The sequence below is a fragment of the Anthonomus grandis genome, chromosome 6, assembly GCF_022605725.1.
Source record: "Anthonomus grandis grandis chromosome 6, icAntGran1.3, whole genome shotgun sequence".
Classification (NCBI taxonomy): Eukaryota; Metazoa; Arthropoda; class Insecta; order Coleoptera; family Curculionidae; genus Anthonomus; species Anthonomus grandis.
In genome coordinates, this window is record NC_065551.1 from 7,680,266 (window position 1) to 7,694,040 (window position 13,775).

General features: G+C 31.7%; 1 protein-coding gene across 5 annotated transcripts in view; it reads right to left on the minus strand.

The window, feature by feature from the left end:
- Window positions 1–13,775, minus strand: part of LOC126737741 (NPC intracellular cholesterol transporter 1) — a 107,199-nt gene that overhangs the window by 34,264 nt on the left and 59,160 nt on the right. For all 5 annotated transcript variants that reach the window (XM_050442758.1, XM_050442755.1, XM_050442757.1 and 2 more), the window contains one exon: window positions 9,110–9,494. In XM_050442758.1, the coding sequence (XP_050298715.1) occupies window positions 9,110–9,494 (385 nt within the window). The remainder of the gene's footprint in view (window positions 1–9,109; window positions 9,495–13,775) is intronic.

Below are 13,775 nucleotides of genomic sequence, written 5' to 3' on the forward strand. Positions count from 1 at the left end.
TTCGGTACTCGCGTGTGACGTATTATTTGGGTATGTACCAGGTTTGTAGTAAAAGTAAAGAATAGCAAGTAAGGAAATATTATAGGGAGAGGCGAGGAAATAAGGCAAATCTCAAAATTCATTATGTAAAACAAAAAAATATTAACACCAAGAAGCGATACTTGGAATGCACTTAAGAATATAACTTATAGAACTAAACTAAATCAAAGAAAGTATTAAACTAATCAATAAAGTGAAATTGAGGTGACGACAAGAACAGAACAAATATAATATACAGGGTGTGCCAACAAGGTGTACGGCTAAGATAGTGCCTTAACTATACGAGGTAGAGAAAAAAGTTCTACAGCAAAGTTGTAGGGTTGACAAAAACCTACAAACAAAAAATATTTTTATGTATACTGGGTGTGTCACAAAAAAGTTACTATAAAATATGATTTTTTTTTAATGGTACGCCCTGTATATTATGGTACTAAAATGTGAGGCAAAAAGAGTACTTTACTTTGGTATAACGTTTTTAAAATTTCCGTGCGGCGTTGCAACGTAATTAATTTTGTATGTTATTTTTTGCTTTTTAGAGGGTTCGTTTAAAAAATCATAATTAACTTAAAATTTATTTTGCGCCTATGAAACTTGTACCACAGTTAGTCTAGGGTACCTCCTCTAGGCTGACTATGATAATTTGTAATTTTTTAATACAGGGTGTTTTTAAAGAACTTTCAAACTTGCTGAAATTAAATACGCAATATCTCAAATTTTTCAAATGGAACACCCTGTATATTTTTATCTAATTAAGTCTGTTCCTCAAATACCTTCATTGTTTATTTAATATGTCCTATAGCTAAACCAAGTACTTTTTGAGATATTTTAACTTTTCTGTAAAACACTATGCATACAACGGGTATTATTTAAGTTGTGATCAAGATTGCTTAAAAACATTGGTTTAAATGTCAAATAATAATTGTCAGATTATTAGTTTTATGACAGCAGTAGACAAGATCAATGTTTTTTCTTCAAAAACCATTTTAGAAATTATCAGTGAATTAGTTAATCGATTTTTAATTTTTATTGTTCATTTTGTAATCAATATGAATTTTCCTCGTGAGGAATTTGTTGATATGATATATGCCCTTGGAGCTGCTGAAAGAAATAGCCTTTTGGCATCTAGAATTTATGCGCAACTTTATCCTGAAATGAGACATCCCCAAGCACAAGTGTTTCAAAAACTAAAAGAAATATTTGAGAGAACAGGAAGTGTAATTTATGAAAAACATGAACGGGTGAAGCCAGTTACAAATGAGGAAAACAGTATGACAGTAGCTTTAAGTGTCGTTGAAGATCCTCATAAAAGCGTTAGGCAGCTTGCTAAATAATTACTCTTTAGTGCAACATTTTAATGAATTATTTTTTTTTTTGCAACATCTCGCATGCTTCGAAGCGAAAAATTCCATCCTTACCATATTCAATTGTTGCAGGAATTACTACCGCAGGATTATGAAACAAGAATGGCTTTCTGTCAGTGGGCGCAAAATAAGATTCGTCAGCCTGAATTTTTAAATTTTGTGCTTTTTTCGGATGAAGCTAATAATATATTTAATAATAATATAATAATAATAATATAATTCCATAATAATGGCAGTGTTAATAAACATAATTTTCATTATTACGACACCAGCAATCCATTCTTCACCCGTGAAATTCATCATCAACATAGATGGTCGCTTAATGTTTGGGCAGGAATAATAGGACATTACGTTATTGGACCGCACTTTTTTAATGGACATCTTAGAGGTGAAATGTATTTAAACTTTTTACAAAACGATTTTAATGTCCTTCTACAAACGTTGCTTGACCATGTTCGAGATAGGATTTGGTTTCAGCATGACGGCGCTCCAGCTCATTATAGCCATGCTGTTAGAAATTTTTTAAATGAGCATTTTGATGGCCGGTGGATAGGGAGAGGTGGGCCGGTCTCCTGGCCCGCAAGGTTCACAGATTTGACCAAACTGGATTTTTTTCTTGTGGGGATATGTGAAGGAAAAAGTCTATCAAATAACTCCTACCACAAGCGAAAATATGAAAAATAAAATTCGGGAGATTTTTCAGTCACGCCAATTATGTTGGTAAAGGTTAATGACTCATTCTCAAGAAGGGTAAACGCTTGCGTACAAAATTTAGGTCATATTGAACACAATTTATAATAATTGTAATTGATCTTTAAAATTTGAAATTAGTGTAACAATGTACATTTATGCAAAAATACGTAAGTACCTACCTAGTATGTAATTTAATTTTGCTGTTTTTTTTTAGCAGTTTAGGTGAATAATTGTGTTGGTTAATTTTTTAAGTATGTAATAATAATAATAATAATAATAATAATAATAATAATAATAATAATAATAATAATAATAATAATAATAATAATAATAATAATAATAATAATAATAATAATAATAATAATAATAATAATAATAATAATAATAATAATAATAATAATAATAATAATAATAATAATAATAATAATAATAATAATAATAATAATAATAATAATAATAATAATAATAATAATAATAATAATAATAATAATAATAATAATAATAATAATAATAATAATAATAATAATAATAATAATAATAATAATAATAATAATAATAATAATAATAATAATAATAATAATAATAATAATAATAATAATAATAATAATAATAATAATAAGCTACCATCATACGGACCAGGAAAAACTCCGCATCTGGATGGAGAAGCCCCTTCATGGGCGGCATCCTAATGAGATCAGCCAAAATCATGTCGACACTGCTTCGTCGAACTATTGGTTGGTATCAGGCAAGATGTTTCCAGAAACCGAGGGCTTTCTACTCGCCATCCAAGATCAGGTTATACCAACAAGAAATTATTTCAAGCACATCGTCAGAGATCCGTCCGTACAAAACGACAAATGCCGGTATGGATGCCAAACATCAGAGACAATCCAGCACATAATAGGAGGATGTCAGGCCTTTGCAGCGACAGAATACAAAGAACGGCACGACTCAGTTGGGAAAATTTTACATCAAGAGTTGGCAATGAAGTTGGAACTTATTACAACAGAGAAGGTTCCGTATTATAAATATACTCCAGAACCCGTAGTGGAAAATGACCGATATAAGTTATATTGGGACCGCAGTGTACTTACCGATCAACATGTAAGGCATAATAGACCAGATCTTATTTTAATAGATAAAATTTCCAGGAAAACAACTCTAATTGACGTAGCCATACCGAACAACAATAAGCTGCAAGAGAAACACACTGAGAAAATCGCCAAATACAGAGATCTAGAAATTCAAATCGGAAGGCAATGGAGAATGGATAATGTTCAGACCATCCCAATTGTTATATCGACAACGGGTGTAATACCGAAAAGTCTACTGGAATACCTTAAACAACTAGGAACAGGCGAACATCTATATAAGCACATGCAAAAGGCAGTACTACTGGCAACTGCTCGCAGCACCCGGAAATTTCTAGGGGATAACTCTACATTTCAGGTCACTTAAGGACACCGAAAAGGCCCCCACAGACCACAGAGCTTAATCCTTTTGATATCGCAGGTATCTGGGATAAGTAAATGATCCCCCCCCTTAGAGGGAGTGCGAGCCTTAACTGGCTGTAAATAATAATAATAATAATAATAATAATAATAATAATAATAATAATTGTAAATAATTCTAATTCTTCAATAATTTTTTCTAAGCAATCTTGATCAAAACTTAAAGAATACCCGTTTTATGCATAGTATTTTACAGAAAAGTTAAAATATCTCAAAAAGTACTTGGTTTAGCTATAGGATATATTAAATAAAAAATGAAGGTATTTGAGAAACAAACTTAATTAGATAAAAATATACAGGGTGTTCCATTTGAAAAATTTGATATTGAGAGATATTGCGTATTTAATTTCAGCAAGTTTGAAAGTTCTTTAAAAACACCCTGTATTAAAAAATTACAAATTATCATAGTCAGCCTAGAGGAGGTACCCTAGACTAACTGTGGTACAAGTTTCATAGGCGCAAAATAAATTTTAAGTTAATTATGATTTTTTAAACGAACCCTCTAAAAGGCAAAAAATAACATAAAAAAATTAATTACGTTGCAACGCCGCACGGAAATTTTAAAAGCGTTATACCAAAGTAAAGTACTCTTCTTGCCTCACATTTTAGTACCATAATATACCGGGCGTACCATTAAAAAAAAAAATCATATTTTATAGTAACTTTTTTGTGACACACCCACTATACATAAAAATATTTTTAGTTCGTAGGTTTTTGTCAACCCTATAACTTTGCTGTAGAACTTTTTGCTCTACCTCGTATAGTTAAGGTGCTATCTTAGCCGTACACCTTGTTGGCACAGCCTGTATATTCAGCAGATAATACATTCATACATTATAACATTACAAAACAACAACTGCTTAACCGCTAAGAATACCCAATTCACAATGGTATTTTAAAAATACTGTGTGTGCATTTCCTGTCTATCCAAATTAATTAATTAAAATAAAAACAATTTTTAAGAAATTAATATATAAACAAAAGTGATTCAAAAAATAAAATAGAATTAAATTAGGGGAAAAAAAGGGGAAAAAACAGGAAGAAAAATAAACAGTACTATATGTATCATACTAACCAAGTGACGTTATCATCTAATATCCAGTCGTGGATTCTACTTTTAATTTTGTTATAGGGTTTATTTCTGAGTTCTACGAGAAGTTGATTCTGAAGTCTTTGGGATAGTTACATTCTTATTTAAAGCTTGTCTAGTGTTCTGATTGTGAGATATGAAATGCAAGTAGTGTGGATTCTTCCACAAAAGCCTAACCACTGCTTTCAAGTAAATTTGATTTACTTGCAACAATCTAGCTTCTCTAAATAAAATATCCGAGGAATACAATTTCGGTTTGTTAAACATTACCTTCAGAACATATTTTTGGGTAATCATAAGAGGTTTCAGGATGGTCTTACTTGTTCTGCCCCATGCTGTTATGCAATAGTTTATAATTGATTCAACCAGAGCTTGATAAATGGTCGTAAGGGTTTTTTTTTTTGCATAAATTGTCTTAATTGACGAAATTTATAAATAAGTTTCCGAACTCGAGTGGAAATATACTCAACATGGTGGTGCCACTTTAGATTTTCATCCAAAATAACACCTAAATATTTAACCTTGGTCTGCCTTTTTATTTGCTGAGTGCAAGAACATTCAGTTATGCCACAGTCGTTTACGTGTAAAGTCCAGTGCAACGATATATTAGAATGGTCACCCGTCAAAACACCAGCATTCCACCTGCCAAACAATGTCATCCACCTTCTATTTACATTGCTTGAGAAGTAAAATGCTGGTGTTTTGACGGGTGACCATTCTAATATATCATTGCACTGGACTTTAATGTGATCTCTTTTAATGTGCTAGATGTTCTTGAATCTACAGAAAAGCATAAAAAGCTTGACTTTACTGAGTTTTGTGTTAAATAATTTAAACCAAGCCAAGTATTGATTTTTTTCATGGAAGACTCCGCAACAGTCTTTACATCCTTCCAAGACTTTTCCTTCATTACATAATGATACCGCATTTGCTACTTTTTGTTTTATACACATAGAAAAAAATCAATTTTTTAAATTTTGAAATAGCATACCACGAATGCGTTGAAAATTTTAATTTTATCACAGAAAAATAATATTTATTGTGTTTTGTTAGTTGAATCTTATGCTTATTTAAAATTTTTAAAGCAGTATTTTTGGCATTTACTTTATTTTTTTTAATAGCTCGTTATTATGAACAACCACTTTTGAAGTGCAGTTTTCAGAAACACAGTCAGTAAACATTTCAAATATTAGTAAACACTAAAATACTTTCAAAAAACTGCGGCAAATTTATTTAAATGACAAATAATAATTGCAATTTGACAAGATGTCATGTAGCATGTCAATTAAAAAATAAATCAAAAATGCGTCAAATTCAAGAAATCAAAGCCTTCCATGTTATTTATATTAATTAAATGCGTTTATTTAAATGACTTAATTTTTTTCTACTTATTGGCTTATTTATCAATCGATTTAAAAAATAATCATATCAAATTATTGGGAAAAAAACATAATTTTAAAAGTGGTTGTTCCCAATAACGTGCTATTTAAAAAAATAAAATAAATACCAAAATTACTGATTTGAACATTTTAAATAGACCTGTAAAAGATTTATGTCATAAAATGCAATGACAACTATCTTTCCGTGATTACTTGATTAAAAATTAAAACTTTCAATGCATTCATGGTAGCCTATTTTAAAATTTAAAAAATTGATTTTTTCTATAAGTATAAAACAAAAAGTAGCAAATAATGCAGTATTATTGTTCTCAGAATATTATTTTCTATCGAAATACGTAATAATACAGGGTGTCCCGTAATTAATTGGCCACTAGGCTTTCATTAATAATAGGCTTCATCATTAATAGGCTTCAATTACAACTAAATAAAGCTATGAGGGTTATTTTGAACTGTAGTAAATATACACCAATTGAATATATGCTTTCTACATTAAATTGGTTATCGGTAGAAAAAAATATTAAAAAGGCAAATTTAACATTAATTTTTAAAATCGAACATGGTCTTTTACCAAACTATTTATCAACGTTTTTGGAAAAAAAAGAAAATTTCTATCAATACAACATTCGGTCAAAGCAGAACTATAATATTCAACATGTTAAAACCACTGCTTTACAAAAATCACTGTTTTTTGAGGGAATTCGAATGTTTAATAACCTACCAGTAGAGATTAAAGAAACAACATCACTGAAAATGTTTAATAGAAAGGTGTTTAATTTCTTAAAGAATCAATTATAATTTAATTTTAAGGAATTTATTATATTACACACATGTATATTAAATGTTTGTTATAGTATTATGTACTAGCCAGGTGCTAAATAAAGGATTATTATTATTATTATTATTATTACTAGATGGCGCCACATACAACAACATTGAGTGATTAAAATGGTCATAACTTTTTTGACCTACCTGTACGCACATTTGCGAGTGAAAATAATAAAACAGCATTTAATTCTAGTCAAAAAAGGTATACTTCTTTGATCTCCAAAAAGTAGACCGTTTTCGAAATAAACGCATTTTTTTATTAGATTGCGTATGAACAAATAATTATCGGAGTTTTACAAAGTAGGCTTTGCCTAGGACGAACACATCATAACTACGACCTGTCAAGGTCAATTAATACAACCTGTATTAATAAGTAAGTCTTTAATTTGGCTAAAGCCCGTGTTCTTGTTGTGTTATTTTCGCTTAAAAATGCCGCGTCACAATGATTTTTCTAATGCTCAGATGCGGGATATGGTATGTGTATAATATGCTCAAGAAAATTTTCGTAGTCGAAGAGCAGCGCAGCGTTATTTAGATCTGTATCCGGATAGAAGGCAGCCAAATCATCAAACATTTAAAGCGTTGTATGATAGATTAGGCGAAACGGGCTCATTTCGTTCAAAAAACGTAAATGCGGGAAGACCAAGGATAATTGGAGCAGATATAGAATATAGCCAAGAAAAACTGTATCCGTATCATTTCACTCCAATTCAAAATCTTTTTGCTCAAGACTCCAATTCAGTCAATTTTTAAGAGAGCGCCAATTGAATGATCCATTTTTTTTGTAATAAACTTTTATTTACGGATGAAGCCACGTTCACAAGGAGAGGTGTTTTTAATTGGCGTAACAATCATATCTATTCGATGGAACATCCTCATGCTTTCCAAGAACACCATTTTCAACATGAGTTTTCAATAAATATTTGGTGTGGTATCTATGGGGATTGTATTGTGGGACCGTTTGAATTGCCAGCTAAGCTTAATGGAGAACGTTATCTAAATTTCTTGAGGAATGATGTACCCATTCTTCTAAAAGATGTGCCCCTAAATTTAAGACGTGACAGTTAGTATATGCACAATGGTGCACCGGCACATTATTCACTGCAAGTCAAAAATTACTTGGACGAAATTTATCCTCATAAATGGATTGGTAGAGGTAGTGAATATCCATTGCCTGCGCGTACTCCCGATCTTAATCCCTTAGATTTTTATTTCTGGGGCTACTTGAAATCACTTTACGTGTATAAAAATAAAATAAATAACCATCAGGAATTGTGGCAAAAGATTGTGGAAGGAGTCAATACCATCAAGGCCCAAGAAGAATCATTGTTTGGAGTCAGGCAAAATTTAAATAAAAGAATTAGACGATGTGTCCTAGTGGATGGTGAACATTTTGAACAATTATTATAATCAACAGCCTTTTCTAATTTTATCGTTGTTAATTAATTTTTAGATTAAGTGTTCATACGCAACCTAATAAAAAAATGCGTTTATTTCGAAAACGGTCTACTTTTTGGAGACCAAAGAAGTATACCGTTTTTGACCAGAATTAAATGCTGTTTTATTATTTTCACTCGCAAATGTACGTACAGGGAGGTCAAAAAAGTTATGACCTTCTTAATCACTCAATGTTGTTGTATGTGGCGCCATCTAGTGGCAATGGCAAAATAGATATCATATTCGTGTTCCTCATCCCAAATAATAAGAGTACGCCAAATTTTAGGATAATCTGTCCAGTGGATTCCAAAATATTTCAATCAATGTTTGGTAAAAAATTAGTTTTAACACCCTGTAGAACGAAAACCAATAACATTTTGCTAAGCGATATTGAGCTCAAACGGTTTATTTTCTTGTCAGGTATCCTACATTAACCTATGTCCAATTAATTACGGGACACCCTGTATATAGCAAGTAGCTATAAACAGGGTGTCCCGTAATTAATTGGACATAGGTATATATATTTTTATAATTATAATTATAATTTAAAATAAGAAAGTTAGTGTCTAAGCTTCCGGTTAAACAGGAAGTGATGGAAAACAACTGAATATGTCAAAAGATGCTCTTACAAAATTTCCATAAATATACCAAATTTCATTTGTTGATCTTGAAGAGTAAAATAGTTATTGAGTGTTTCCTTTTCCTATTTATCACTCGGTACAATAAATGTGAAATAAACTTTACTTTACTCACCTGCCCAAGTGACACAGCAATATAAGCGAACATAATCAAATAAGAGATCAAAATGGTTAAAATATCTCCTTGAGACTCCCTGTCCAATTCATCTTCGATCGACCTCTCACTGGTGAATGCGATATCCATAAACTTCGGCGTATTATTTGATTGGGTATAATTTTGCATAAATTCAACGAAATGCTTTTCCCATTCCATTGCCGGAGCTATTTCCGATTTGTTGTGGTAATTGTTTACCAAGAAAGTGAGAATTAATGCGGTAGCCCGTTCATACTTGGGATTATCGGCAAGTGTTTGACCCGGTTCGAGGAATCCACCAAGAGCAATGGCTGATTCGATTGGGCCGCCGTAGGGGGCGAGGCATTCATTGGGGTTTAGAGGGTTACTAAAAAGATGAGAAAAAAAACAATTGTAACATTGAGTAAACAGTTTCCTAGGATTTCCAACATGACTATTCCTAATCCTAAATTACCTGTTGGATTAATTTTTGATAAGATCTTTCGATTACCCCTTAAACTTAGTGCTGGCCCTGATGGTATACCCAATTATTTTTTAAGAAAATGTGAATGTGCCCCCTTTTTATTTTATTCAGTAGGTCATTAGACTTGACAGTTTTTCCATCCCAGTGGAAACTCAGTTTTATTACGCCTAAATTTAAATGTGGTGCTGCTAATGAAATGATCTATTACAAGAGTGTGTGCGTACAGTCTGCCATTCCAAAGCTTCTGGGCCGTCTTATTTATGACCAAATTAATTCTTATTGCAAAGAACTTCTGTTAAGTGAACAGCATGGCTTCGGTCGTGGCAAGTCTGCTCTGTTGAATGCTTTGGAGAGGGGTGAACAAGTGGATGTAATATATACAGACTTTTCCCAGGCATTTGATAGTGTCAACCATAGCTTATTACTAGTAAAATTGAGACTTTTTGGCTTTTCAGATCGTTTGGTGGCCTGGTTTGCAAGTTTTTTTTCTGACAGATTTCAGCAGGTACAAATTGGTAATGCTAGGTCACCCTGATAAGGGTTCCACAGGGTGGTCATTGTTCTCCTCTATTGTTCAATATTTTCATTAATAATATTTTGGTTTGCTTTAAAAATAGTAATTTTTTGTCGTTTGCCAACGATTTAAAGTTTTTTAGGGTGATCAGTTGAGAACAGGACATGGTTCTCTTGCAAGATGATCTGAATAGATTGTGTGAATGGTGTGTTGGTAATGGTTTGGCTTTGTAATGTGAGTAAATGCAGATACGTTAGTTTCTACAAAAGAAACAAACCGGTAATTTCCTCCTATACTATTGATAATGTTAACCTTAGGTACACTGAAGTAGTAAAGGACCTTGGTATCTTTTTTGATGAACAATTGAATTTTAATACTATTACAACTAAAGCATGTGAATACTATTACAACTAAAGCATCTATGGTCCTTGGTTTTGTCATGCGCAATTGTAAAGACGTGTCGGTTAAAACTTGCAAAAGGTTGTATATATCACTTGTTGTCTCTTTGTTGGAGTATGGATCAATAATTTGGTCTCCTTTTTATATAACTCCTTTATATAATAATTGTATAGCACTGGAGAGAGTTTAAAATAAATTTTTATAATTCTGCCTTTACAAACTTCACCTTCCAGTTCCTAATGACCATTGTTATGAAGAAGCAATGAACTTGCTGAATATGCGAGGTTTACTTAAGAGACGCACTGAGAACGATGTTTATTTGTAAACTTTTTAATGGCCTTGTGATTTGTCCCAAACTAATAACTTAATAAAATTTCATTTAATATTCCACACCGTAATCTGAGGGTAAGTCGATTGTTTTCTTTGCCTCATCATCGTACCAACTATGCTATGCAGTCGCCTGTCGAAAGAACCTTGTGGCTAGTAAACTCTAATGAAATTGAAGTTTTGGAAATTTCCTTATTGCATTTTAGGAGTCTTATTAAGAATTTGTAGGATTTTGTTTTTTTTTTAAATAATTTTGCTCCATGATTTGAAGTACATTTGATCATTGTCATTGATAATAATATATCTTGTTTTTTCTTAGCTTATTTTGCAATGCCAATTGTTTATATTTTGAGAGATTATTATTACTACTTATAAAACAGTTTAATTATTCTTGTTATTAAGATTAAGTCTGATAATTATTGTTAATTAATAATTAGTGGTTAGGTAGTCTAGCTTTAATTTTTTATTTTTAGAAATTTTTATATTTTTTTTTGTAATGGGTTGATCCAGTGTATTGATTAAATAAATAAATAAATAATTAGGTTGTTTGGATTAGCATAATCTTTACGAAACACTAACGATAGCTTTTCTTTCTAGCCAAACTAGAAAGAGTAGTCCTCTTAGTGCATTGAGAAAAAAAAGTTACTGAAATTTTACACGTGAAATAGTCATCTCTTATTAATCAATGCAAACCAAGTACTTTTATTGATGATGAATATTGATTTGAGATTGCTCTACGATCATTATTCATTGCTTGTCAAATGAAACGGAGTGTTGACGTTTCAATAGCGGTGTCCTCCAAAAGTTCTTGACAATTACTTGCTTATTTACGGTAGTAAAAGCCGCCTAGCTTTAGCAATTCAGAAAGATCATATTTTATGTGGCACCTTACATGCCAAAGAAAAATACTTCTTTTCATCTTCATTTGTCGGCCATCTCATAACACGTCAGCATAACTTTTTATCGGATAATAGAAATTATGTATTTTAACAGATGTCGCCGCTAGTATTTTTATATATTATTTATTTATTTGTTATTGACAGTACCGGTCCTATTAAGAGAAGCTGTTGTAACTTTTTATAACTTTTAGACGTGCGCTTGTATAGCATAATTTTTCGCCTGTAGGCAAATATGTGTCACCTTAATTAAAAATTGAAGAAAGATCATACTATTGATTATTTTTTTAACTGCTAAATTTTTGTTACATAAAATTAGTATTTTTGCGAACTATAAATGAATTTTTCATTTCTCAGAACGTTTTAGTGACGGAGCTCTTTTTTGCAATATAAACATTAAATAAGTAAGAACGACTTAATTAGTACGAGTACATTAAATAAGAGACTATCTAAACATAGGCCGACTTATTCTCTGAGAAAATTTATTTAAGCATTTGCTAATTCAATAAACATAGACAGAGATTATTTTATTGTTGCTAAGACAAAAAAAGGTATCTTATTATAAGTTACTATAGAGATTTTAAAGTGGTCTAAAATATTTTTAGGTTTAGACATTACATTCATATATTGCCCAGCAAATTTCTTTGCCAAATTACCATGTATTATGCAACACAAATTAATCAGCAAAGTGCTAAGTTAAAGAGAGAACGACAATGCTCACTGATTTTCCACTTGCTGCTAAGATTACCCTTTCAGCAATACACTTCACATCTCGGCCATTTTTACGTTCAACTTGCGTTGGACTGTACTTAAACTAGGGGGAATGAGAGAAAGGCTATAGTTCTTTTTTTAATGTGTAAAAATCTTAGTCTTGTTCATGCATGATGTTATATACAGTACACAGATTAATTCAAAAATAAGAGTAAACCTTTGAAAAGTGTAATCCTTGAAGACAAATTTTATAGGAAAGGGTTTTAATATGTTAGCTATAACACTAAAATGCGGAGGAGCGCTTTTCATATCTGCTCGTATAAGTCTTGCAGTAAAAAAGAATGAACATCGAAATTTTAGGGATCAGCGAAATGAGACGGCCAAATTCTGGAGAATGCCAACTTGAAGTCCATCATATCTATGCTGGTAATGTCTACTACTGGCAATGCGTGGCGCTTGTATTAAATACACAAATACAAAAAATGGTAAAATCTTTTGTCCCGGATAGAGTAGATTTTTATAACTCAACTCTAAGCCGTATAATGTCAACATCAACCAGATATACGAACCAACGAGCTCAGACGAAGTTGTTGAAGTCTTTTACAGACAAAACGCCGTAAATCTCATTAAAAAGTCAGAAATCATCATTATTATGGGTGATTTTAATTGACAGATTGGTAAATGAACGTGGCGACCGAGTATTCCGATTCTGTCAAGGAATGGCGTTTGTTGTTTTGAATCCTTTCTTTAAGCTTCCACCAAGTCTGTGCACTTGGACTTCTAACACCATGCCACCTATGCCATGCCAGAGAGGATAGTCAGAAACCAAATAGACTTTCTATTGATTAATAAACAATTCTAAAATCGAAAAGAAAGCTTAGATGACCGATGACATTTAATTTACATCATACATATGATACATCTTAATTTAATGGAAGATTTTCATCTGGATCCCCACTAGACGAATCGTGAAATAAACCTCTAAATCGTGATTGGCTTAACGAGCAATGTCGCGATACCGAAGATCTAGAGGCGAAATGTGGCACTTTTAATATGCACAAGAAAATTAAGGATATTGGTGTATACAAACCGCGTCAAATTGTCATTATATTGGGCATTGAAAACAAAATCATTCTCGGCGTTAAAGACAAAAGTAGAACAGTAGTATAGCTAATCAAGCTATCTAGAACCTTTTTTATGATAAAAGATCGGACACTCCTGAATAATATAAGCGCGAAATGCTAGATATAACTAAGAAAGAGGTCCAACATCCCATATCTCTAAAGCTGCAGGTTAACATGGAATTTACTCGAAACTCATTAAAATCTTAAAGAATGA